The sequence below is a fragment of the Hemitrygon akajei genome, chromosome 9 (assembly GCF_048418815.1).
Source record: "Hemitrygon akajei chromosome 9, sHemAka1.3, whole genome shotgun sequence".
Taxonomy (NCBI): Eukaryota; Metazoa; Chordata; class Chondrichthyes; order Myliobatiformes; family Dasyatidae; genus Hemitrygon; species Hemitrygon akajei.
In genome coordinates this window covers 115386409-115414141 of record NC_133132.1, presented here as the reverse complement: position 1 = coordinate 115414141, position 27733 = coordinate 115386409, and the positions used below count along the sequence as shown (strand labels likewise).

Below are 27733 nucleotides of genomic sequence, written 5' to 3'. Positions count from 1 at the left end.
GCTCCCGGCAGCCAATCAGCGGCGGGGCGGGGCGCACGGCCGGATGTGGAAGTTGGGCGGCTTGGCTGTAGCGCTCATCTGTCGAATGAAGGGTCGGTTTTACTATGCGGTGCGGGCAGGGAGGAACCCCGGGGTGTATGAGACTTGGTGAGTGTGGGGACCGGGGTCAGCCAGGGATTCCGCGGTACACTCCACTTCCCCCTCCCTTCCCCCTCCGCTCTGGCTCGGAAGTAGGTACTTCAGCCTTTGTCGAGTGTGCCTCTGCAGGTTGTGGGTTCAGATACAAAGTCGGTGGGGTCGTTTTGCTCGCAGTCTGAGTCTGTGGGTCTTATTGGATTGGGGTGAGGTTGGATTGCGTGGCCTGGTCATGTCGGAATAGGTGTATTGGTTGGAGGCATGTTCCCACTCGGTGTTCACCGGGAAAATTGAAGTAGGGATTATGGTCAAACCTGGAATACTTCGATCATGTGAGAGGGTAAGATGAAAAGTGTTGCATACCAATAACCGGTAGTTGTTGCTTGCCAACCTCATAAAGCCTTAGAATTTCAGTAGAAATACATCCAAAACTTAGTGGAGAGGAGATAGTCACAAATTCACACCTCTTGGGGAAATTAGGATATTTCGGGGAGTTCAAGATAATCAGGTTTTTTTTTTAGCAAAGAAAACAGCCTGTCCTGAATGCAGGAGTTGTTTGAACATTTGTCAATCATTGTTGTCACTGTGTTGATCAAACAGGTCCAGAGAGTTGCCAATGTGCTGTAAGGTGAATCACATAAACACCTATGTCAGCATGCTGTTCATCATAGCTCAGCATTTAGCATCATCATTCCCACAATCCTGATTGAGAAGTTTCAGAACCTGTGCCTCTGTACCTCCCTCTGCAATTGGATCCTCGACTTCCTAACCGGAAGACCACAGTTTGTGCGATAGTGTTGAGGAAACAGAGAGCCTGCTGAGAGACGTAGATAGCTTAGGAGATTGGGCAAAGAAGTGGCAAATGAAGTACAATGTTGGAAAGTATATGGTCATGCACTTTGGTGGAAGAAATAAATGGGCAGACAATTATTTAGATGGGAAGAGAATTCAAAATGCAGAGATTCAAAGGGACTTGGGAGTCCTTGTGCAGGATACCCGAAGGGTTAACCTCCAGGTTGAGTCGGTGGTAGAGAAGGTGAATGCCATGTTGGCATTAATTTCTAGAGGTATAGAATATAATAGCAGGGATGTGATGTTGAGGCTCTATAAGGCACTCGTGAGACCACACTTGGAGTATTGTGTGCAGTTTTGGGCTCCTTATTTTAGGAAGACATTGGAGAGGGTTCAGAGAAGATTCACAAGAATGATTCCAACAATGAAAGGGTTACTTTATGAGGAATGTCTGGTAGCTCTTGGGCTGTATTCCCTGGAGTTTGGGGGTGGGTGTCTCATCAAAACAATCCTAATGTTAAAAGGTCTGAACAGATCAGATTTGGCGAAGTTATTTCCCATGGTAGGGCTGTCTAGGACAAGAGGGCACAACTTCAGGATTGAAGAACGTCCATTTAGAACAAAGAGGTGGAGAAATTACTTTAGTCAGAGGGTGGTAAATCTGTGGAATTTGTTGCCACGAGTGGCTGTGGAGGGCAGGTCATTGGGTGTATTTAAGACAGAGATAGATAGGTTCTTGATTAGCCAGGGCATCAAAAGGTATGGGGAGAAGGCAGGGAGTTGGGATGACTGGAAGAATTGGATTAGCCCATGTTTGAATGGTGGAGTGGACTCAATGGGCTGAATGGCCTACTTCTCCTATATCATATGGTCTTAACATCTCCTTGTTGACGCTCAACACTGGTGCACCTCAGGGGAATGTGGTTAGCCCATTGCTCTACTCTCTCTATACCCATGACTGTGTGGCTAGGCATAGCTCAAATACCATCTATAAATTTACTGATGATACAACCATTGTTGGTAGAATCTCAGATGGAGTTGAGAGGGCATACAGGAGCAAGATATGCCAACTAGTAGAGTGGTGTCACAGCAACTACCTGGCACTCAATGTCAGTAATATGAAAGAGCTGATTGTGGACTTCAGGAAGGGTAAGATGAAGGAACATATACCAATCCTCACAGAGCGATCAGAAATGAAGAGAGTGAGCAGTTTCAAGTCCCTGGGTGTCTATTTCTCTGAAGACCTAACTGGGTCCCAACATATTGATGCAGTTGTAAAGAAGGCAAGACAGCGGCAATACTTCATTAGGAATTTGAAGAGATTTGATATGTCAACAAGTATACTCAAACTTCTATAGATTTATTCTATAGAGAGCATTCTGGCAGGCTGCATCACTATTTGGTACAGGGGTGGGGCTGCTACTGCACAGGACTGAAAGAAGCTGCAGAGTTTTGTAAATTTAGTCAGCTCCATCTTGCGTACGAGCATATGAAGTACCTAAGAGATTGTCAAGGAACTGTGTCTCAGAAAGGTAGCATCCATTATTAAGGTCCTCCAGCATCTAGGGCATGCACTTTCCTCACTGTTACCATCAGGTAGAAAGTACAGAAGCCTGAAGGCAATTCAGGAACAGCTTCTTCCCTGCCTTTCGATTCCTAGGTGGACATTGAACCCTTGAACACTACCTCACTTTTAAAATATATATTTCTATTTTTTGCACATTTTTACTATTCAATATATGTATACTGTAATTGATATAATTATTTATTATTTTATTACTTTTTCTTCTATATTATGTATTGCTTTGAACTGCTGCTGCTAAGTTAACAAATTTCACAGCACATGCCAGTGATAATAAATCTGATTCTGATGTGCATTAGAGGCATGGTGGCGGAGAGTGTACTGATAAGTTGCATCACAGCCTGGTATGGAAACAGCAATGCCCTTGAATGAAAAAGCCTGCAAAAAGTATCAGATATCTCCCAGTGCCCTCTCCTCCAGTGAGCACATTTACAAGAAGCTGTATTGCAAGAAAGCAGCATCCATCCTCAAGGATCCCCCCCACCATTCAGGCCATGCTTTCTTCTTGCTAATCCTATCAGGAAAAATTAACAGGAGCCTTGGGACTCACTCGACCAGGTTTGGATACAGTTATTACCCCTCAACCATCAGGCTCTTGAACTAGCTTTGCTCCCCTCACCCCAACACTGAGCTGTTCCCATAACTTCTGGAGACACTTTCAAAGACTTGTCATCTCATGTTCTCATGGTTATTGCTTTATTTATTATTATTTTTCTTTCTGTGTTTGCAGTTTTTTGTGTTTTGCATATTGTTCATCTTGTGTGCAGTTTCTATTGATTCTATTGTTCTTTGCATTTACTGTGAATGCCCAGAAGTAAATGAATTTCATTGTAGAGTCCTGCTGAAGGGTCTTTGCCTGAAATGTCAACTGTATTCTTTTCCATAGATGCTGCCTGGCGTCTCCAGCATTTTGTGTATGTTGCTTGGATTTCCAGCATCTGTAGAATTTCTCTTGTATCTCATTGTAGTATATGGTGACATACAGTGACATGCAAAAGTTTGGGCACCCCTGGTCAAAATTTCTGTTACTGTGAATAGTTAAGTGAGTAGAAGATGAACTGATCTCCAAAAGTTATAAAGTTAAAGATGAAACATTCTTTTCTACATTTTAAGCAAGATTAGAGTATTATTTTTGTTTTGTACAATTTTAGAGTGAAAAATAGGAAAGGAGCACCAGGCAAAAGTTGGGCACCCCAAGAGATTTGAGCTCTCAGATAACTTTTACCAAGGTCTCAGACCTTAATTAGCTTGTTAGGGCTATGGCTTGTTCACAGTCATCGTTAAGAAAGGCCAGGTGATGCAAAATTCAAAGCTTTATAAATACCCTGACTCCTCAAACCTTGTCCCAACAATCAGCAGCCATGGGCTCCTCTAAGTAACTGCCTAGCACTCTGAAAATTAAAGTAAATGATGCCCACAAAGCAGGAGAAGGCTACAGGAAGATAGCACAGCGTTTTCAGGTAGCAGTTTCCTCAGTTCGTAATGTAATTAAGAAATGGCAGTTAACAGGAACGGTGGAGGTCAAGTTGAGGTCTGGAAGACCAAGAAAACTTTCCGAGAGAACTGCTCGTAGGATTTCTAGAAAGGCAAATCAAAACCTCTGTTTGACTGCAAAAGACCCTCAGGAAGATTTAGCAGACTGGAGTGGTGGTGCACTGTTCTACTGTGCAGTGACACGTGCACAAATATGACCTCAATGGAAGAGTCATCAGAAGAAAACCTTTCCTGCAATATTGGCAATATCCATTGAATGCAAGAGCTTCATTTGAAAGAAGTGGACTTGATTGTGCGGGGGGGGGGGGGGGGAAGACATTTCGCTGTACATTGTGGATGCATACAAAGATTAATCGGGAGAATTAAATGGGAGGAAAATTTTTGGAAAGTTCTGACGATGAGTCAATTGATTTCTAATTTGTACTGTTTCGTTTTGTTTGCTCCAATTAATCATTATTGAAGAATAAAGCATATTACATTTTTTTCTGAAATTAGATATATTCTCTTCTAGGGATGAATGTAAAAAGCAAGTTGACAGATTTCCTAATGCCATTTTCAAGAAGTTTGCAACAGAAGATGATGCATGGGCTTTTGTAGGAACTGTAGCTATAAATTCACAAACTGCATTATCAGGTAAAGTATGATATTTGAGTTGCATAATAAATGGATGTAAATACTGTATTGCCAATACTGTAGAAGAATATAAGAAACTGACATTGTTCTTTGGGTGAACACATAGATTTTTATTCTTAATGTATTGGCTTTTTAAATGGGTAAATTGCAAATAGTGAGGGATTAGGGAGAGTATGAGGAATAAAAATTGCAGCTTAGCAAAACTTGTGACAGAAGTAAATACAGGAGTGTGAAATCATGTGAGTTAAGTCGTGCATTATTATAACATTTAAGTTGAGAGGGTAGCTGATGTGTGTAATCAACTCCTGCCTGAGCAGTGATGTGGATCTACTCCAGTTTGCCTACTGTCACAACAGGTCAAAAGCAGGTGCTTTTTCATTGGCTCTTCCTCAACCCTGGAACATCTGGACAATGAAAATGCATACATCAGGATGCACTTCACTGCCTACAGCTCTGCATTCATTACTATCATCCCCTCAAAACTAATCAATAAATTCCAAGACCTGGGTCTCGATATCTCCCTTTGCAATTGGATATTCAATATTCTCACTTGCAGAACCCAGTCATTTTGGATTGGTAACAATTCGAACAACCACAATTTCCATCAGTACAAGTGCTTAGCCCCCTGTCTGCTTGCTTTATACTTGTGACTTTGACGCTAAACACAGCACTGATATCATATTTAAGTTTGCTAATGATCCCTCTGTTGTTGGCCAAATCAAAGGTAGTGATGAATCAGCATAAAGGATGGTGATTGAAAATCTGACTGAATGGTTCCACACAACAACCTCTCTCTCAAGGTGAGCAAAGCCAAAGAGTTGATTATTGACTACACGATGAGGAAACTGGAGGTCCGTGAGCCAGGCCTCATCAGGGAATCAGAAATGAAGAGTGTCAGTAACTTTAAATTCCTTGGCATTATCATTTCAGAGGATCGGCCTGGATCCAGCACGCAGGTGCCATTAGGTGGCAGCACCTCTACTTTAGAAGTTTGTGGACATCAGAAGTTTGTGACGTGAAATTTATTAAACACAAAGTACACTGCAGATGCTGGGGTCAAAGCAACACGCAGAACACGCTGGAGGAACTCAGCAGGTCGGGCAGCATCCGTGGAAATGAGCAGTCAATGTTTCGGGCCGAGACCCTTTGTCCTGGTCTTGGCCCAAAACGTTGACTGCTCGTTTCCACGGATGCTGCCTGACCTGCTGAGTTCCTTCAGCATGTTGTGCGTGAAATTTATTAACTTAGCAGCAGCAGTTCAAAGCAATATATAATCTAGCAGAGAGAGAAAAAAAACAAAAAAAACATAATAATAAATAAGTAAATCTATTACTTATATTCAATAGATTTTTAAAAAAGTGCAAAAAACAAATACTGTACATGCAGCATGTCAACTAAAACTTTCACAAGCTACTAAAGATGTGTGGTGGAGAACATACTGACTGGTTGCATCATGGCCTGGTATGGAAACACTAATGCCCTTGAACAAAAAAGCATACAAAAATTAGTGGATATAGCCCAGTCTGTCCCTCCCCATCAATGAGCACATTTACAATCAGTGCTGTCACAGGGGAGCAGCATCCATTATCAAGGACCCTTACCATCTCAGTCTTGCTGCTGCCATCAGGAAGGAAGTATAGATCCCAGGACCCACACTACCAGCTTTAGGAACAGTTATTACCCCTCAACCATCAGGCTTTTGAACCAGAGGGAATAACTTCACTCACCCCAATGGTGAACTATTCCCGTAACCTATGGACTCAATTTCAAGGACTCCTTATCTCATGTTCTTGATGATTATTGCTTGTCTACTTATTTTTTTTCTTTCTGTACAGTACTTGCAAAAGTCTTGGGTGTGTATATGTACCCAAGGCTTTTACACAGTAGTGTAGTTTTATGCATTGCACTGTACTGCAGCCACAAATAAATTTTGTGGCATGGGTGATAAACCTGATTTTGACATGGGTCTTTGTTGTGGACTGAGAGGGAAGAGAGGGAGAGGGGAAATTAAGTTGGGGGAAGGGCTGGGAACACCAGAGAGATATTTTGTAGTGATCAATAAGTCAATTGCATGATCTTGCCTGGGGTGTTTCAGGGCTGTGTGTGTCTGCACCTCTGCCACCCCTCCCCTGGCACTCCTTATCTGCCAAATGTCCCACACCCTTGCCACAGCACTTCACCTTCACCAGTCCCAACATCCATTGCTGCCACCAGATTTACAAACCACCTCTCTCCTGTCTGTAGACCTATCGCCTTTCTGTACTCTGACTCAGCTTTTTTTTTAGTTATTTCAGAAATCTTGAAGGGTCAGAAACTAAATGCTTTTTTTTTATCGTGTGGTGAACGTGACTGTTTTGACATTAAATTGGATTATATTGTCACACAAAGAAAATCAGCTTTAAGACTAATATGCTTTCTGTTCAAAGTATGTCAAGTTTGATACAACATTTCAATTTCAGAAACAAGTATGATTCTGTTTTACCTGAAAAGCACTGTCAAAGTATAATAGCCTCATAGCTTTTATAAAAATTATAACCGTTCCTTAAAATGTAAAATCTCAAACCTGTCTCATTGTTGATACTTGTTTACAACCTACAGCAGCAGGTTCTGCAGGGTATTCTGAAACATCCTTTTACTGCCATCTGTGAAGTAGCATTGAATAACACAAACCTTTTCAATAAATAAAGGAAAAGTGGGCCTTGTATGGTTTTACAAATTACTGTAGACAAGAAAAGTTGAAGATTACATTGCAAAGATCTGGAAAGTGTATTTTGTATTGATAGAAGTAGCTTTTCCATTATCTCCCACTTCCTTCAAACAACAGGGCACTTGCATGGATCCCAGCTATGCCTGCCTGTTTGGCAGCTATGTGGAACAGTGAATGTTCTAAGCCTACACTGGTGACTGTCCCACACTTTTCTTATCTACATCGACGACTGCATTGGTGCTGCTTCCTGCACCCAAGCTGAACTCATCAACTTCATCCACTTTGCCTTCAACCTCCACCCTGCCCTCAAATTTACCTGATCCATTTCCAATATCTCCTTTCCCTTCCTCGATTTCACTGTCTATCTCTGGAGACAGCATATCCACCGATGTCTGTTACAAACCCACGGTCTGTCACCTTTCCCAATTACTCTGTCTCCATTGCATTTGCTCTCAGGATGAAGCTTTTCATTCTAGAACAAAGCAGATATCTTACTTTTTTTTAAAGGAAAGGGCTTCCCTTCCTCCACCATCAACACTGCCCTCAACCACATCCTTCTATTTCTTGCATGTCTGCTCTTGCCCCATCCTCTCTACCCTATGAGGGATCTTGTCCTCACCTACCACCTCACCAGCCTCCACATCCAGCACATAATTCTCCAAAACTTCTGCCACCTCCAACAGGATCCCACCACCAAGCATATCCTTTCACAGGGATTGCTTCCGACGTGACACCTTGAAAGCAGAATAAGTGCTACACCTGCCCCTACACCACCTCCCTCATGGCCAGCTGGTGGCGTAATGGCATCGGCGCCGGACTCTGGAGCGAAGGCTCCCGAGTTCTAATCCAAGTCGGGTCACCCCCGAGCAGGCTTTCCATCCGGGCTGGGTTGAGCGTCAAGCTAGCCACTCGGCCTCGTAAAAAGAAAAAAAGGGTCGAGTCAGGAACATTCACATCATGACCCAGTTAATCTGAAAGGAGACCAATCCTGACACCACACGCCTGACAAGAATGGCTGACTGTCTGGTGCGACACACTTTTTAAAAAAAAAAACAAACAAACCAACCTCCCTCACTACCATTCAAGACCCTAAATAGTCCTTCCAGATGAGGCGGCTCTTCACCTGTGAGTCAGTTGGGGTCATTTACTGTGTTCAGTTCTCCCGGTGTGGCCTCCCGTATAGCAGTGAGACCCGACGTGGATTGGGAGATTGCTTCGCCGAGCATCCATGCTTTGTCCACCAGAACAAGCGGGATCTCTCAGTGGTCACCAATTTTAATTCCACTTCCGATTCCCATTACGGTGTGTCCATCCATGGGTTCCTCCACTGTTGTGATGAGGCTACACATCGGTTGGAGGAACAACGCCATCGTTTGGCTAGCCTCCAACCTGATGGCATAAACATCAATTTCTCAAACTTTTGGTCATGCCCCTCTACTTCTCCATTTTCCTCTCACCTCATCTCCTTGCTTGCCCATCACCCCCCTCCGGTGCTCCACCGCCCCACCCCCTTTTTCTTTCTTCCATGGCCTTTGTCTCTTTCATTAATCAGCTTCCCAGCTCTTGCTTCATCCCTCCCCCTCCAGGTTTCACCTATCACCTGGTGGTTCTCTCTCCCCTTCCTCCCACCTTTTTAAATCTGCTCCTCGGCTTTTTTCCCCTCAAGTCATGCCAAAGAGTTTCAGCCCAAAACATCAACTGTACTTTTTCCCATCGATGCTGCCTGGTCTGCTGAGCTCCTCCATCAGTTTGTGTGTGTTGAAGTAGCAAAAGTCCATTTTTTAGGTTGGATTCATGGCTTGCAAGAAGTGGAAATAATTTTCCACTGGTATATAAGAATTACGGGAAGGCAGACTTACTTATTCATATGTATTAGATACACTCTGCATGCGCAGTTTTTCAGATGGGATTGTTCAAATTTGTAAACAGAAACAGTGTCACTGTTTTAACAAGAAACCACGCTAAATATCCAGATATTTACATGTGCTATGATACTTGTTGAATAACTCACGTTTCGAAATAAAATCAAAGAAAAAAAATTCCAATGGCAATGAATGCAAAAGCAGGAAGATTGACACTGAGTGCTGAAATTTCCAAGACACTTGGACACTAGATTACTTCTTCACTGAGCAAGCTGGGAAACCAGTTTGTCTCATTTGCCTAGAAAATCTTGCTGTGAAGAAGGTGGCAAATATCAGGTGACATTATGAGACCCGCCATAGTGGAAATTCTAGCAAGTTTACTGGGCAAGCAAGAAAAGATGAAGTTGAGTGAATGAAAGCTAGTTTTGGAAAACAAATGTCATATTTTGCCAAGAAAAGCAGTGAAAGTGAAGGAAATACCCATGCCAGCTACGAAGTCTCAAAACATATTGCAGAAAAAATGAAGCCTTTTACAGATGCAGAGCTTGTCAAAGAATGTTTACTGGCAGTGGTGGATATTGTCCTGAAAAGAAATCTTTATTTGCATCTGTCAGCAAGAACGATCATACGGCAAGTTGCAGCAATGTCAGCAGATGTTAAAAATTGTGGGAGTACCAGCTTCAAAAGGGAAATTGTGCACATTTTCCCATTTTTCAAAAAAAAGTAAAGCTCAAGATGCAGGCATTTTTGTGAATATCGTCCAAGAATCGAGAAGAGAGTTTTCATCTCGTTTTGCTGATTTTTGCTTGCATGCAAATGAGTTCAAGCTGTTGCTACTCCATTTGATGTGGAAGTGGACACTGCATCAGAAATTCTTCAAATGGAATTGATTGAAATGCACTGTGACGACATATTGAGATCAAAATTTCATTCTGAAGATGTGTCAGTGTTTGGCTTCTATAGAAAATATATTCATCCAAGTGGGAAGTATCCTAACTTAGTGGACCATGCAAAAAAGATGGCATCATTGTTTGGCAGCACTTATCTGTGTGAGCAATTATTTTCAAAAATGAAGCGCACCAACAACCATTTGAGAGCAAGATTGACTGATGCCCATCTGGGTAATGTCTTGCTTTTGGCATCAACAAGTCTGACCCAATATCGAGAAGCTTTCAAGCAACAAACAGCAACAAGTTTCACATTAATTTATCAACTGTTTGCATTAAAATTTTCTTTTTTATTATTAATTTACCACCATTCAATGCATCATGTTCATACATTTTATGTTTAAAGATTCTTTGTCTCCTTTTAATAGATTCAAAAGATGCCTTAATTAAATTAAATTGCAACTAAACTGAGTTCTTTGATTACTAATTGGCATCCTTGGTTAAGCACAAATGATTTTGTAGCATGCATTATTCATTAATTTGAGGCAAAACATAATGATGTATTTAAATGGATAATTCCCATATCTCATGTTTTTTATGGCATTTATCTGGCCCACCGTCCGCTCATTAATGTGCAATCCGGCCCACAGAGGCGAAAAGGTTGCTGACCCCTGTTCTAGAGGCTATTATGCATGGAAAATCCCAGATGATCAACAATTTTTGAGATACTCAGCCATCCCGTGTGGCACCAACAATCATTCCATTGTTAAAGTTATATAAATCACATTTCTTTCCTGTTCGTTTGGTTTGTACAACTGAACCTTTTGATTGTGTCTGCATGTTTTTGTGCATCGAGTTGCTGCCACATGATTGGCTGATTTGATATTTGCATTAATGAGGTGTACCTAATAAAATGGCTACTGAGTGTATGCTGGCAGCATTAACTGATACATTTTTGGTAAATAAAAGAAAAATGTAAGTCGTCTACAGTTTGAAAAATAAGAAAATACAAGAGATTTGGAAAAAAATCCTTAAATTCAGTTTAACTTAATTTTCCAAAGTTTTAAATTGTAGTTGCGGGACATAATCATGTATATATTCTGAGTGCTGCTCATTAATTATCTTGAGTAAATAGATGGTTTAGACGAAGATTCTTTATTAGTATGTGGAGGCTCTATATTGTATGACTCAGAATTTGAGAAGACAAAGCTTAAATGGGATGATGGGAGCATTAATCCACAGATATAGATATTGGAATATGCCTTGCATATTCTTCTGATTATTACAAAGCTTTTGATAAAAGTGATTTTTGTAAAGAATAATATTTTGATCTGACCTATATATCTATATCTATCATTTGAATGAATCAAGCTATGGGATACATGGAGATCATTTAATTTAGCTTGTTTAATTTGCTCCAGTTTTTAAAACTAATTTTAACATAAATCTGGTATTTATAAATAAAAATCATTACTAATAAAGCAGAATTTGTTTGGTGTGTCCACAAAAGCTTCCTAACACAATTTGTGAACATGCTGATCAGAGGAGAAGCCATTACTGGATCTAGTACCATGTGATAAACCTGGTCAGGTGATAGAACCTCTTGGTGGGTAAGCATGTGGGAGACAGTGACCACAACTCCCTGACTTTTAGCATAACCTTGGACAAGGATAGAAGCAGATGGTATTGGAAAGTATTTAACTGGGTTGGGGAGTGGGTGAATTATAATGCTATTAGTTAGAAACTTGCCATAAATTTGGAACAGATGTACTCCGGGAAATGTACAATGGAAATTTTTAGATTATTAAGGCTGCACTTGCATGGGATTCTAGATGGCTTTGTCCCATTGAGGCATCAAAAAGGCTGGTAGTGTGAAAGAACCATGGTTGATGAGATGTGGAACATCTAGTTAGGAGGAAGAAGGAAGCATACTTAAGGTTTAGGAAGCAAGGATCAGATCGGGCTCTGGAGAGTTACACAGTAGCCAATAAGGACCTGAAGAAGGGACTTAGAACTAGAAGGGCAAAGGATTGACAAGTTGGATCAAGGAAAAAACCCCAAGGTGTTCAACATGTATGTGAAGAAAAGTTGGATTACTAGAGTGAGGGTCGGACCAATTATGGGTAAGAGGAAATGTGCATGAAGTTGGAGGAGGTAGGGAAGGTGCTCAATGAATACTTTGCTTCAGTATTCAGCAGTGAGAGGGACCTTGCCAATAGTGAGATCAGCGTACAGCAAGTTATTATGCTGGAACATGTCAAGTTTAAGAAAGAGGATGTCTGAAACTTCTGAAAAAACATTAGGATAATATCAAAACACAAAAATACAACTGCAGATGCTGTGGATCAAAGAATACGTACACGACGCTGGAAGAACTCAGCAGGTCAGGCAGGATCCATGAGAAAAGAGTAGCCAACGTTTTGGGCCGAGACCCTTCATCAGAAATGGGGGGGGGGGAAGAGAGGGCCAAAGCCTTCCTCTGATTGGTTCTCCACCTGGTGCCTCTAGCCCTTTCCCCTCCCCTATCTCTATTACAGGGCTTCGGCCCTCTCTTCCCCCCCCCCCCCCCCCCCCCAAGCCTGACCTCCTGAGTTCTTCCAGCGTCGTGTACGTATTCTTAGGATAATATCATAGGGTGGGACAGGATCTACCCAGGTTACTACAGGAAGTGAGGGCAGAGATTGCTGTGCCTTTGGTGATTATCTTTGCATGGGCATGGGAGCAGTACCAGAAGATTAGAGGGTGTCATATGTTAAATTGTTCAGGGAAGGGATAATCCTGGGAATTGTATACCAGTGAGTGGGCAAACTATTGGAGAACGAGATGTATGAGCATTTGGAAAAGCATAGTCTGATTAGGTATAGTCAACATGCCTCTGCTAGGGTCAGTTTGTGCCTCTCAAGCCTGATTAACGACTTCAAGGAAGTGACAAAACAAATTGACGTATGTAGTGTATATGGAATTTTAGTAGGGTATTCAACAAGTTACCCATTTTAGGCACATTCAGAAAATCAGTGGAAACCTGGTTGTGGGACATCCATGATGTTTGTTGTTACACAAGGGTCTGTTTTGGGACCCCTGCTCACTGAGATTTGCGTATATGGCTGGGATGAGGGAGTAGATGTGTGGGTTAGTAAGTTTGCAGATGACATGGAGGTTGTTGTAGTTTACAATGGGACATTGATAGGATGTAGAGCTAGGCTGAGAAGTGGCAGATGGTGTTTCATCTGGAAAAGTGTGAAGTGATTCATTTCAGAAAGGTTGAACAAGAAGGCAGAGTACAGGATTTCTGAGCAAAATAGAGTTCTTAGCAATGTAGAGGAACTGAGGGATATTGGGGTGCAAGTTAATAGGGTTGTTAAGAAGGTGTGTGTTTGTTTTCATTTAGATGGGGGGGATTAAGTTCAAGATACAGAAGATTATATTGCAGCTCTTTAAATTTCTGGTTAGATCAGTGTTCGGTACTGGCCGCCTCATTATTGGAAGGTTGTGAATGCAGAGGAGGTTTGCCAGGATATTTGGATTAGAGAGCATTTATTATGAGGCTTTTCACTTTGGAGTGAAGGATGGTGAGAGATGACTTGATAGACGTATATAAGATAAGATGTTTGTTTTAGATTGGACAGCCAGCACCTTTTCCCCACTGTGGCAATGGCTGATAAAGGAAGCCATAATTTAAGGTGATTGAAGGAACGTACGGGCGGGGGTGGAGGGAGTGTCAGAGGTAGGTTTTTTTTTAAAGAGTAAGTTTCTGGAATGCACTGCCAGGCTAGTGTTAGAAGCAGATACATTAGTGACATTTAGGAGACTATTTATCGTCTCTAATATAGAAGCAATAGTGCCATTCCACAGTTAATCAAATCTAGGACTGGTGATGTGGCATATGGTTGCTGCATAGATACCAGAAAGTTGAGCTCAGACTTTTGTTTCAATCACATCTTGCCTTTTCAGTCTGAGATATAGTACTCCTGAAATCATGGATAAAGTTTGCTTGCTTGAGCTTGGAGTCTATCTTCTTTGATCCACAATATTTTGTAATTCACTTCCTTTTCTTTGCTTCATGATATTAAAATGGGAGTTGAGGCATGGCTGTAAGTACTCTAGTGTACACTTTGATTACTACTTTCGTTTTCTGTAAACATCCTTAAAATGGTGCGATCTGCTGTTTATATTTTATGCCATTAATTATCACTATTCCGAATCTTATTTCTATCTTACAACTGAATTGTATTTCTGGAGAATCACATTTTGAAATGTACATCCTTTCCTTGGCTTCTAAAAAGCTGATCATTTATTTGAAACTTTTAGAATGCGGTGGCCAAAGGAAGTCTGCTGATGAGTCTGAACAACAGAACTGTGGTGGGCTTAAACATTTGCTTGATTTGTCTGATGATGACGATGATGATGACGACGACGACAATGAGGATGAGCCATGCAGCAAAAGGTTCAAAAGTACAAAACCATTCATTGACTCAGAACGTAAATTCACATATGTGGGTAGGTAAATGTATTGTGTACTTTGTTGTATTGGTCATGTATACATGATATTAAAGTTGTTTCTTTGATTAGATGTTATCTTTTACTATGTTAATGTTAAAATTCTAAGAAAATAAATGTTCAAGTTCCATTTACCAATGTGAATATTGAAAATGAGATGATATATTCATGCATATTTATTGCTTTCCATTATTTGCAGTTTGTTTCAATATTTTCTGTTTGAGTGACTAGTGAACTACTTTGGGAAACAAAAGGTATTGATGTTATTACCAGTTTGCCAGTTAAAACATTGTAAATATTAGTACTTTTTCCCTTTGTTATGAAGCTGAAATTAGAGTTGATGGTTGTAAGCAGGTAGAGAGAATAAATTTAGTGACTACTTTTAGATGCAGAATATTAAAGCAATTGGAAAATAGATGGAAGTGGAAGTAGAAATGTTTTTAATCTTTTGGTAAGACTGGGATACTAAATGTATACAATTGTCTCTTGTTTTACTGTGATCTTAAGTGACCACGAAATACAAAATTCTTCAGTTATGTGTTTTGTCCCGTCAGCCTGAGTTCATTTTTGATTGGTGCAGACGTGTACCCATAAACTGGCACTTGACGGCAATAACTGTCCGTTTGTTCGTTCAGCAGTGCTATAATTTTAAAACCTATGAGCTGTTCATGGCAGTTTAATTTATTTGAAATTAATTTTCTTTATCATTTGTTAAATGTGTAAGTAGATGAAATCTTGAAACAGTGCCTGCTTTAAATACCCCACCAAATATAATTGACCTCAGTATCAAACTTTTCCTTGCTCAATCATGGCAGCCCCTAGTTATACAATGCTTCAGATTTAAAATCTCATCTGTGTTTAAATTCATTGTCTCCTCATCTCTAATCTCATTAGCAGAACATTGTTAATCCTGCTTTCTTGATCTCATCCACCTAGCAGACCTTGGTGCAGAATTTCTACACCAAGACTTTAATCTACTTAAGATGCTCCTTAAAATGATTTTTTTCTCTTCTTTTCTTTTTAGATCTTTTTATTAATTTTAAACAAACATAAATGAAACATGAATACAGATTTTGAGAGTACATAATTAATAGATTAAGTATACATTCAAATAGATGATAATCCATATATATATATATATATATAATAACCTCCCAAACTCATAGTAATTACGAAAAAAGGAGAAAATAAAAAAAATCCCCCCCCCAAAAAAAGAAAAAAAAACTGACCAACATGGGCCATTGCATTATGTCAAATATACACAGTAGCGTCAATAACTCCGTACCTCCATCCAAATAATTAAGGATAATGAAAGTAAGGTTTAGGAAAAGTCAGTTTAGCTCATATGAAAATGTTGAATAAATGGTCTCCAAGTTTCTTCAAATTTAACTGAAGGATCAAAGGCAACACTTCTAATTTTTTTCTAAGCTCAAACAAGAGATAGTTTGAGAAAACCACTGAAATATAGTTGGAGGATTAATTTCTTTCCAGTTCAATAGGATAGATCTTCTAGCCATTAATGTAACAAATGCAATCATCCGTCGAGCTGAGGGGGATAAACAACTATTATCCACCATTGGTAAACTGAAAATTGCAGTAATAGGATGCGGTTGCAATTTGATATTCAGAACTGTTGAAATAGTACCGAAAATAGCTTTCCAATAATTTTGCAAACAAGGGCAAGACCAAAACATGTGGGTCAATGAAGCGACTTCAGAATGACATCTGTCACAGGTTGGATTAACATGAGAGTAAAATCGAGCAAGTTTATCCTTGGACATGTGAGCCCCATGTACAACCTTAAATTGTATTAGGGCATGTTTAGCACAAATAGAGGAAGAATTGACTAATTGTAAAATTTTCTCCCACTGCTCAGTGGGTATAAGACAATGAAGTTCTTTTTCCCATTCCTTCTTAATTTTTTCTGTTACTTCTGGCTGTATTTTCATGATCATATTATAAATGGATATTATAATATTATACAAGGATTCAGAGCTAAAAAAATTTCCGTAATGTCCATTAGACATAATTTCGGAAAAGACTGTAACATATTATTCAAGAAATTTCTAAAATGATTTTTATCAAGGCTAGGGTCACCTTTCCTGGTATTTAACTCTTCAGTTTAGATTGCGTTTTCACTCTAATCAACTAATTTGATACAGTAAATTTGCTGGAATTTAGCTCAAGAAGTTTAACATTAATATTGGGAAAAACTGAGTAATACTGGTCTGTTAAGGCATCAAACATTCTTTGGATAAAATAAATGCTTCTGCTTTAACGTCCAGGAGATGCTGTTGCGGTTTATACTGATGGCTGCTGTACAAGTAATGGAAAGAAACAATCTCGAGCAGGAATCGGTGTGTACTGGGGTCCTGGTCACTCCCTGTAAGTAATGAACTTCATTTAAAAAAAAAATTCATTTAAAAATTTTAATGGTTTGTAAAAAAACTTTTAAAAGTTAGAAACACAGTACAGCAAAGAGATCCATAGAAAGAGAAAGTCTTAACATTTCAATTCAGGTCTCTTCATCAGAATTGGTGACCTGAAATGTGTGCACGTGTATTTGCGCATGTGTATGACAGCGATGGCAAGGTTCGGGTATCTTGGATAGCAAGGACATTAAGGTGATGATGTGATAAGCTAGGAGGTGATTGATGAAGAGGGAAATGGAATTGGATAGGAGAGACAATTAATGATGGAATAAAGGGAAGAAGGGAACCAGAGGGAAACATTTGGAACTGATGGCCATGTCATGAGCCCTAATAGGGGAAAAAGAAGGGGTAAAACAGCACACACAAAATGCTGGTGGAACATAGCAGGCCAGGCAGCATCTATAAGGAGAGGCACTGTCGACGTTTTGGGCCGAGACCCTTCGTCAGGAGAAGGGGTAAATGGGCCACGGGGGAAGGGCAGTGGGAGGGGGAGGAAATAGGGGAATGGAAGTTAGAGAAATTGCTCTTGATGTGGACAGGTTGGAGATTACCAGGATGGAATATGAAGTATTGCTCCTCCAATCTACACCTGGCCGTTGGCTGAGGAGGAGGCCATGAGCAGCCATGATCTCCTGGGTGGTCAGATGTTTTAACTCCATTTCCCATTCCATTTTGGGAATGGGAAGTGGAATTAAAATGCCTAGCCACCAGGAGATCCTAGCTGTTGTAGTGGATGAGTGAAGATCCTTGATAAAACTTTTTTTTCTTTCCTCTCTTCTCTATTCCCCCCCCCCCCCCCCCCCCCAGTGCTCTTGCCTACCACTCCACAAACCTCTGCATACAACACGTCATTCTCCACAAGTCCTCCATCTCCAACATGATCCCAGCATTGGGCACATCTTTGCCTCCCTTCCCTTCTCCACAACTCCCTTGTCCACTCTTTGCTCCCCACTGATACCCCTCCAAGCAATTATTCCTGCAATCGTGCTAAATGTGGCACTTGCCCCTATTCTATCTCCCATTCAAGGTCCTAAGGAGGATCTCCCAGTGGCCAGCCATTTAAATTCCACTTCCCATTTCTACACTGACATATCTGACCGTGGTCTGCTCTCCCGTCACGTTGAGGCTGGATGCAGATTGGAGGAGCAACATCTTGTATTGTATTGGTAGTCTCCAACCTGATGGTTTCAACATGAATTTCTCTTATTTTGAGTAACCACATCCCTCTTTTTCAAACCCCCCCTACCCCAGTGGGCCACTTTACCCCCTTCTTTCCTTTTTCATCTCAGTTTCATAACCATCACCTTCACGTTCCTCTCTGGTTCCCTAACTCCTCCCTTATTCCATGGTGTACTGTCCTTTGCTTTTTCAGCCCTTTGCCTCTTCCACCTATCACCTCCCAGCTTCTCCCCTCTTTCCCTTCCCTTCATCACCCATCTGTCTGCCTTCTCTCCTCACTGAATTCACCTATCACCTCCCAGCTTCTCCCCTCTTTCCCTTCCCTTCATCACCCATCTGTCTGCCTTCTCTCCTCACTGAATTCACCTATCACCTCCCAGCTTCTCCCCTCTTTCCCTTCCCTTCATCACCCATCTGTCTGCCTTCTCTCCTCACTGAATTCACCTATCACCTCCCAGCTTCTCCCCTCTTTCCCTTCCCTTCATCACCCATCTGTCTGCCTTCTCTCCTCACTGAATTCACCTATCACATATGAGCTCATGCTCCTCTGCTTGTTTTCCCAATGGCTTCTGCCCTCTTGCACTCCTGATGAAGGGTTTTGACCTGAAATGCTATCTGTTATTTTTCCCTCCATAGATGCTGCCTGACCTAATGTGTCCTCCAGAAGTTTGTGTTGCTCCAAATGTCCGTGACAAGTAAAATAAAGAAAAATGCCAATATATTTATAACAAAAAGGTAGCTAAGAAGAAGGTAGGTCTAAACAAGGACAAAGAAGGGAATCTATGCCCTGAGCTTGAGGAAGTGGCAATGTACTATTTTAGCATTTTGGATCAGTATTCACTAAGGAGGTGGATGTGCTGAGATGAGAGGGGTATGTTGATTATTAAAAAGGTGAAGCTGAGTCTCTGAATATTAAGGTAGATAAGTCCCCAATGACTGATGGCATCTATCCCAGGTTGGAGGGAAGCAAGGCAGGACAGTACCTGATTTTGTATCCACTTCAGCCGTCGAGGGAGTCTCAGAAGACTGGAGAATGACCAATATTCTTCCTTTGTTTAATAAGGGCAATTTAGGTTATCAGAAAGTTACAGGCTAGTGAGCTTCAGATTAGTGGTAGGGTGATTATTGGTAATGATATTTGAGATGGAATTTGTTCACATTAGGGAAAAGTATGGTCTATTCCTATTAAGTCTATGAGGCATAGCAGAATTAGGCCATTCAGCCCATTGAGTCTGCTGTCTTGGCTGATTCATTATTCCTCCCCCACCGCGCACACAACTCCATTCTCTCCCTTTTCCCCATAACCTTTGACATTCATGTTCATCAAGAACTTGTTAAGCTCTGCTTTAAATATACCCCATGACTTGGCGTCCACATCCATGGCAGTGCTACAGATGCACTACCCTCTGCCTAAAGCAATTGTTCCTCTGTTCTAAAGGGATGTCCTTATTTCCTGAGGCTGTGCCTTCTGGTCCCAGACTCCCCCACTGTAGGTAACACCCACTTCCACATCTACTATCTACGTCTTTCAATAGGTTTTAATGACAAATTCCACCCCCCCCCCAAAACAAATTCTTCTAACCGCCAGGAAGTACAGTTCCAGAACCATCAGCACACCTCATACTTTAACCCTTTCATTCCTGGAATCATTCTCGTGAATTCTGTCGGGACCCTCTCCAATGCCAGAGCATCCTTCATTAGATAAGGGGCCCAAAGCTGCTCTGCGGTCTGACTAACGTTTTATAAAGCCTCAGCATTACATCCTTGCTTTTATATTCTAGTCCTCTTGAAATGAATGCTAATGTTGCATTTGCCTTCCTCACCGCACACTCAACCTGCAAATTAACCTTTAGGAAATCCCAAGCCAGCGATTAGGAAATGAAACTGTATTTGGCCATTGCTGCAGTGGACTTGGAGATGATTTGATGTGGCAGAACCAAAGCAAGGCAGAGTTGAGGTAGCAGGGCCCAGGGCCTGAGAGCAAGGAAAAACCCAAGCTTTGATCAGCTTCAGCGCTGGGTTAAATAGGATAGGACAGATACAGACCCAGTCGAGGCAACAGGACCCAGGTCTGAGAGCAAGGAATGATTTGAAGTTTGGACTATTTAAGTGCCAGGCCAGATTGAAAAGATCAGGGTGTCAGGGCTGGAAATGAGGGATGGGCCAGTTCAGCTTGCTGCTCTGTGGTATTTACTCATCTCTACGCTGAATAGAATTGCCTTCAACTAGCTAGCTCCTGAATCAAATGTAGTGATGACCGGCTTCGTAGCAGTGGACGCACTTCTGCGAACTTCAGTCCTGAATATTTGGCAGTGTTCGCAGCTTCGTGTGTTCCTGCATGTTCACGTTACCTTGCCTAGACCATGATGCAGTCAGTCAGGATACTTTCAACAGTACTTCTGTAGAAGGCAGTGTCCAATGTCAAGCTGAATCTCCTTACTTTCTATGAAAGTAATCTCTTCCTTGTGATTGCATACGGTGCTGGGCTCAAGTTAGGTCAGCTAAAGTGTTAAAGTTCAAGAATTTAAAGCTGCTGCTCTAAGTTCAAATTTAATTGTCTGTCAACCTTCATATGAATACAGCCAAATGAAACAGCATTCCTCTCGAGCAAGGATCCACTGCTGATTTTCCCCCAATGTTTTTATTTCTCAAATTTACTGTGGGTTTTGTTGTGAGAGCGCAGGAGGCACAGACAGGTGGGAATGAAATGATGATGAATTAAAATAGCAAGAAATTGAGGGTCACGCCTACTTATTGAGAGCAGGTGATCCACAAACTAATCACCCAATCTATATTTGGCTTTTCCAACTGTCTGCCTTTACCTTGTCTGTTCTTCAGCCTGTGTAGCTGTTGTAGGCTATTACTGTCTCATTAGCCTGAAATATTTAGGCTTTTTGCAAAATTTAAGTTTTTGTCTGAGTCATGTGCAAGCACTGATCCATGAGAATTTCATTCTTGTTTGGAAGAACAACAGTCAGTTATTTTGTTTTTCTGCCTTTACATCTGTTTTATAATCCTCCAAACCATGTAATTCCATCAGGTTTCAACTTTGCTAACTAATCTTTTAAATGGGACTTTATCAAGTACCTTCGCCATGTAAGTCTACAGTACTCATTTTTGGATTTGTTTGACAACCAAGACTACCTTTCCAGATGTAGACAACTTCAGAGGTGATCAGTATTATTTTATAATATCCAGTTTAATTTCACAGTATCCTGTGATTCTTAATGCACCGCACCATGGATTCCACTGCAAAGTACTCTTCTTTCTCGTGAAAATATAACGGTATTCTGCAGCATGAGGTTTTCTGAAGCTGCACAGTGCTGTTTCCTGCTAATTATTCTTTCTTCCATCAGAAATTTGAGTGAACGACTTTCAGGAAGACAAACCAACCAAAGAGCAGAAATAGTTGTGAGTATTTTGTGTGAGTAGATGTACATAAAAATGTTGCACAATCTTATCTGGTAAAAATAACACTTTTCATTAAGTGACTAGCAGTTATACATGGCACTGCTCAGGTTATTATGCTGGAAGTTTTGATGTTTGCATTTATTTCCCTGCAGTGGGGCTTTTCAACATTCCTTGTAAATTAAATAATACCTAACTTAAATATGATTACTCTAGGAATTATAATTAGAGGATTAAAATTGTCATTTAACGTTAAGAAAAATAAACATACTGAAAATACGTAAATTGCATTTAATATAGTTCTCTTTAGGTAGGTATGTACCTTTGCACAATGCCATAGGATTATAGAACACTATAACACAGAAACAAGTCTATCTAGTCCATGCCAAACCATTAATCTGCCTGGTCCCTTTGACCTGCACCTGGACCATTGCCTTCCATGCCCCTCCCATCGATGTACCTGTCCAGATTTCTCTCAGATGTTGAAATTAAACCTGCATCCACTACTTGCACTGGAAGCTTGTTCCGCACTCCAATTTACTTGACTCTATAATGTTGAAATGCTTCATGATGCATTTAAGAAAACTCTGCATTGTGCTTTATTTTTCTCCGCGCTTTGTGGTGCATCGGGCAGCAACCTTGCCTTTTCTTTAGCACTTTAATGTAATTTCCAGTACACAAAGGTAAAGGAGAACAAAAGCATTGTTACTCCAGATCCAATGCAGCACAAAAAGAACAATAAGATTAAAGAACACAAAATATGAATACATGGGATATCTTGTATGCATTATATGTCCATAAAGTGACGCAAGGCACAGGAGTACATAAGTAATTCTGACAGGAAATGATAAAGTGGTGATGGAAGGGTGGATAAGTGTATGAGGTTTTAGTCAGTCTTACTGCTTGGGGAAAGCAACTGTTTTTGAGTCTTGTGGTTCTGGTGTATATGCTATGTAGCCTCCCTGATGGGAATGGTACAAGCTGCCCATCAGCAGGGTGTGTAGGAATTTTCATGATGTTCCTGGCTGTTTTCCAGCACATTTCTGTGCATGTGTTCCAGGCAGGCTGGTGCCAGTGATGTGTTGGACAGTTTTGACTACCCATTATAAAGCCTTCCTATCCTTTACAGTGCTCTTTCTATACCATGCAGGGATGCAGCATGTTAGGGTGCTCGCCACTGTGCATCTGTAAATGGATGTGAGTATAGATATGCGTAGTCCGGCTCACTTCAGCCTCCTTTTAAAAATAGAGATGTTGGTGAGCTTTCTGAATGGATAGGGTATGATTTGAAACCATGAGAGGCTGTGTGAGATGTGCACTCCCAGGAGTTTGAAATTGCTTGCAGTTTCCACTGTGCTGCCCATGTAAAGAGTGGTGCGAGTTCTCCTGAAGTTGATAACCACCTTTTTTTTCCTCGTTAACATTGAAGAAGAGGGTCCAGGCCTTGAGCTCTTCCATCTTTTATCTGTATGCCATCTTATTGTTGTTGATGAGCCCCACCACTGTTAGGTCATCAGCGAACTTCACAATGTGATTACTTGGCTGTTTGGCTGTGCTCTCGTATGTGAGCAGAGTGTACAGCAGTGGGCTAAGCACAGAGCCTTGGGGGCCACCTGGGTGAAGGATGATGTCAAGGAAAACTTGCTTGTAGATGCTTCGCATGTGCGTATTATTCACAGGAAAAGCAAATTACACTATTTTTACACAAAAAATAAAATTTAAAAAAATACAAATTCCATTTTAGTGCATAGTGGTCATAGAGCTGCTAAGCTGTAGTGATTAGAAATGTACTGGTTGGTTCAAGTACTGAATGGCTGAAGGGATCCAGTGAGAAAGTGGCATGGCTCAGACAGAGGGGAATCTTTGATAAAAGTTTCATCCTTGAGGTAGTACCACAAGGACTATGTAGGGATATGCCCATAATATATTGGGCTAAGTCTGCTGCTCTACCTGTGTATTCAGCTTGCCCTACCAAACCATGATACTTTAAATTCTCTATCTGTTAAATATTTTAAACATAAGCTACAACAATTTATTGTATTTTTTAAAATTCTTTTGTTAGGCTGCTTGTCGGGCAATTGAACAGGCAAAGGAACTCAATATTGAAAAGCTGGTTATTTTCACTGACAGCATGTTTACAATTAATGGTGAGTAGCTAAATTCATTTAGTATACTATAAATGACTTGAATTGAAACTTTAATTCAAAAAGGAAAAATTAAAAAAATTACTACTTTTATGTATAATCTGATTCAAAAACAGACACTTAAACAAGGAATCCATAAGTCAATACAAAAGTGGGAAACGGATTTGAATATTAATATTGATGAAACAAGTTGGTCAAGACTATGTCTCGACAGTATGACAAATACAATAAATGTTTGACTCAGATTAGTACAATATAATTTTTTACATCAATTATATATTACACCGCAAAAAATAAATAGATTAAACACAAACTTATCTGATCAATGTTTTCGATGTAATCAAGAAATTGGTGCTTTCTTACATTCTACTTGGGCTTGTTTCAAAATTCAACCTTTTTGGATAAATTTAAGAGTTTTATTGGAACAAATTATTGGAACACAACTTCCACATAACCCAATATTATTTTTATTAGGTGACATTGAAGGGATAAAACCGAAACTTAAATTGAATAAATATCAGAAAGAATTTATAAAAATCGCATTGGCAGTAGCCAAAAAGACTATTGCAGTTACTTGGAAATCTGATTCGTATTTAAGTATGGATCGTTGGAATAATGAAATATTTAGCTGTATTCCACTTGAAAAAATTATTTATAATTTAAGGAATAAATATGAGACATTTTTGAGTGTTTGGCGCCCTTATTTACAAAAGATAGGATTGTATATATAGGTGCTCCAATGATAAGATGTTGGTCCTCTGGGGAAAGAAACAAATACATAAATTAAATTTATTTTGAATCCCATGGAGCATGTGGAGACCTTCGGATATCCAAGCAGTCTTTCTTTCTTTCTTTTTTCCCTTTTTTTTAGGTAGGGGTGTGTATGGGGGAGGGAGGAGGGTAGATATTATTCTATGTAATTAAATTTGAAAATTGAATTAAAAAAATTAAAAAGAAGTATACTATATAGAAATTTCTGTGTGCTTTTCACTGATTTGGGAAGTTTGATCATGATTGTGCTTCTGCTGCTTTCTAATGCTGTTGAATGGCCTGCTAATGCTAATTGCATTGTTGTCATGTTTTGCCTCTGCTGACGAGGGAAGAGTAATGAGAAATGCACTTGGGTTGATTTAATGCTAAGGACTGCATACCAAATTTGCTGTCATGATTCTTGCTACGTTCAATGCTTCAATCGTTCCATTTAATATCAGAATGTATACAGTATACAACCTGAAATTCTAACTCTTTGCAGACATCCATTAAATAGAAGAAAAACCCCAAAGAATGAATGACAGGAAAAGCTTAGAACCTCAAAGCTCGCCCCTTCCCCATGCAAAAGCTTCAACCCTCCCTCTCCCACCTGCCTCAGCAAAAAGCATCAGCGGCCCCCACCACCCACCATTCACGGAATAGCAAAGCCACCAAAGAGACTCTGACCTAGGGTACATGGAAGACCACTGTTCAACCTGCCACACACTCTGTCACTAACAAGGGAGAGAGGTTTTGCTCATGCCACAGTGAGAGTAAGCATGTGTGTTCACTTTATAAAAATTATTCTCTGGCTGCAAAGGTGCTGGGACATTAAGACCATGGAAGGTTTTTTAAAATAAAAGTTTGTTCTTTTAGGTATTACAAAGTGGATTAAATCCTGGAAGACTAATGGTTGGAAGCTTAGTTCAGGAGGATCTGTAATCAACAAACAGGACTTCAAAAGGCTTGACAAATTGACTTCTGGTATCAATATCGAATGGGTATGCAACTTTTAATTTCTCTGGACAAACCCCAAGAAAAATGATTCCAAATCAATGCTTTCCTTTCTATTATCACCTTCCCTGGTGGGTTCAATTTAAGGGTGAAGTGACTTAACAAAACTGGACATCCCTCAATTATTTGTCATACTCATTGTGAATTTCCACAATCCTGACAATTGAGTCATGAAGAACTAACTGATTGCAATCTGTACACATTTATGTAAGGTTTCAATTAACTTTTGAAATGTTAATATTTAAATCTATTATCAAAGTATGTTTATGTTACCTTATACTTAGATTAGTTTTTTCAAGCATTTACAGTAAAAATGAAAACAATTTTACAAGCTAAACACAAAGACGGATAACCAACCAATGTGGAAACAAAGGCAAAACTGAAAATAAATTAATACTGAACAAGTTGTAGAATCATAGAGTCAATTTAAAGTAATGGTGAATGAAGTTATTTACATTTGTTCAGGAGCCTGGTTTAGCATAATTGTTCCTTAACCTGGTGGTGTGTGTCCTAAGGCTTCTGTACCTCCCGTCCCAATGCTAGTAGTGAGAAAATGGCATAGACTGAATGTTGAGATCTTTGATGGATGCTGCTTTCTTGTAAATGTATTCAGCAGAGGGTAGGGCTTTGCCTGTGATGGACTTGGCTGTATCTACCACTTTGTATTGCCCTTACCATTCCTGGGCATTGGTGTTTCTATACTGGGCTGTGATGCTACCTGTTAGGATGCTCTTCACTGTGCACCTATAGAAGTTTGTTAAAGATTTGGTGACATACCAAATCTGTGTAAACGTTTGAAAGTAGAGATGCTGTCTCATGCCTTATTTGTGGTGATGTTGATACTTTTATGTGCTAGTCCCGGGACAGATTTTCTGATATCATCATTAGTTCATGATGTCATTATCATTTTATCATTAGCTGGATAAGATTTTCAACTTCCTGCATTGAAAGTTGGTTGAAGGAGCACTTTCCCACTGTCACATTGCACCCTTCTATTTGTTAAATTTTGTACAGAAGGTGACCAGAATGCTAAAATCAGGTGGTGAAGTCTTATTTTTCTGAAACAAAAGGATCTGCCTTTTGAGGCAGCTGATTGCCCATACATGCAGCGGGAGACTGTTAGATTCCTGAGAACATGTGATAAATTGGCACACGATTTAAGATAATAGTGAAACGCCATGAGGTAAATGTTGTTAATGTTTAAAATATGAATATAGTCTGTAATACATCTTTTGATCTTCATTTCAGATGCATGTGCCAGGTCATGCTGGTTTCACAGGAAATGAAGCAGCAGACAGTCTTGCAAAGGACGGCGCATCTAAACCACTATGCTGATGATCACACTCAAGAATGCACTATCCAGAGTACCATTCTACAGTGTATGAGTGTGTATCAAATGTTTACCAAGCAAAATTAATTTAATTGTTTTATTTCGGTAAAGCTTCATATTGCTGACAGTTGTTTAACCATGCACTCGTGCAGTCTTTGACCTATTGTTCCATCCTGCGTTGACAGTTCCTATTTGTTGTATCTACTGGCCATGATTTTCAAACAGCTGGTTCAAATTCTAGATTACATATCTGAATTTCCAATATCCACTGCTATCATAGCAATTTCTTGCTAATAAAATGTATTGATAGAAATATGAAGGTTGATTTTAAATCAGCATAACAAATTTATTTTTCATTCTCTCTGGACTGCATGTCTGTATTTGGGTGTTCTTTAATTTTCTGAGACGCTTGCTGTTTATTTGAGGTAAGTAACAACTAATAACAGCTTTACCTCCTTGATCCCCTTGGTGCCTGCATAACAAATGTTTCCATGACGGCATCATGTCTGGGATTTGATCCTTTTATCATAATGCATTGTAATAGTGTGTCAAGTGTGTTAGACAAAGGTGTTCTAAAAGAAAAAGGTATGCATTATTAGTTTTTGTGCATTGACTTGAACAGTTAATGAGCAATTTCTAACATCTGGATTGGTGTACAGTCATTTTAGTCTTAATGTAAATTGTACTCAACTTTTTCATGCCCATTTGCATTGTCCATTTTAGTGCAGGAGTGCCTCTGTACATTATCAATTCACACAAGTTGATTGCAAGATATTTAATTTCAAGATGGCGCAGCTGGCCAGAACAAGACTGTCAGTTTATGCATATGATTGTTTTGTAAAACAAAGATTACACTGAATAAATTCTGTTTTAGTTTTGTACATACA

The 27733-nt window shown here is 40.1% G+C and overlaps 1 protein-coding gene across 1 annotated transcript; it reads left to right on the top strand.

Annotated features, from left to right (window-relative positions):
• rnaseh1 (ribonuclease H1) lies at positions 1 to 27733 on the top strand. Its single transcript, XM_073056825.1, has 8 exons — positions 1 to 147; positions 4515 to 4636; positions 14401 to 14589; positions 16875 to 16974; positions 21557 to 21611; positions 23671 to 23755; positions 25379 to 25503; positions 26765 to 27733. Exons 1-8 carry the CDS (start codon positions 44 to 46, stop codon positions 26849 to 26851), a joined length of 867 nt encoding a protein of 288 aa, XP_072912926.1. The 5' UTR covers positions 1 to 43; the 3' UTR covers positions 26852 to 27733.

Coding starts and splice junctions, on each gene's coding strand:
- rnaseh1 (XM_073056825.1), top strand. CDS start 44: ATGTGGAAGTTGGGCGGCTTGGCTGTAGCGCTCATCTGTCGAATGAAG. Junction 14,590..16,874: donor ACGTAAATTCACATATGTGG/GTAGGTAAATGT, acceptor TTTAACGTCCAG/GAGATGCTGTTGCGGTTTAT. Junction 21,612..23,670: donor ACCAAAGAGCAGAAATAGTT/GTGAGTATTTTG, acceptor TTCTTTTGTTAG/GCTGCTTGTCGGGCAATTGA.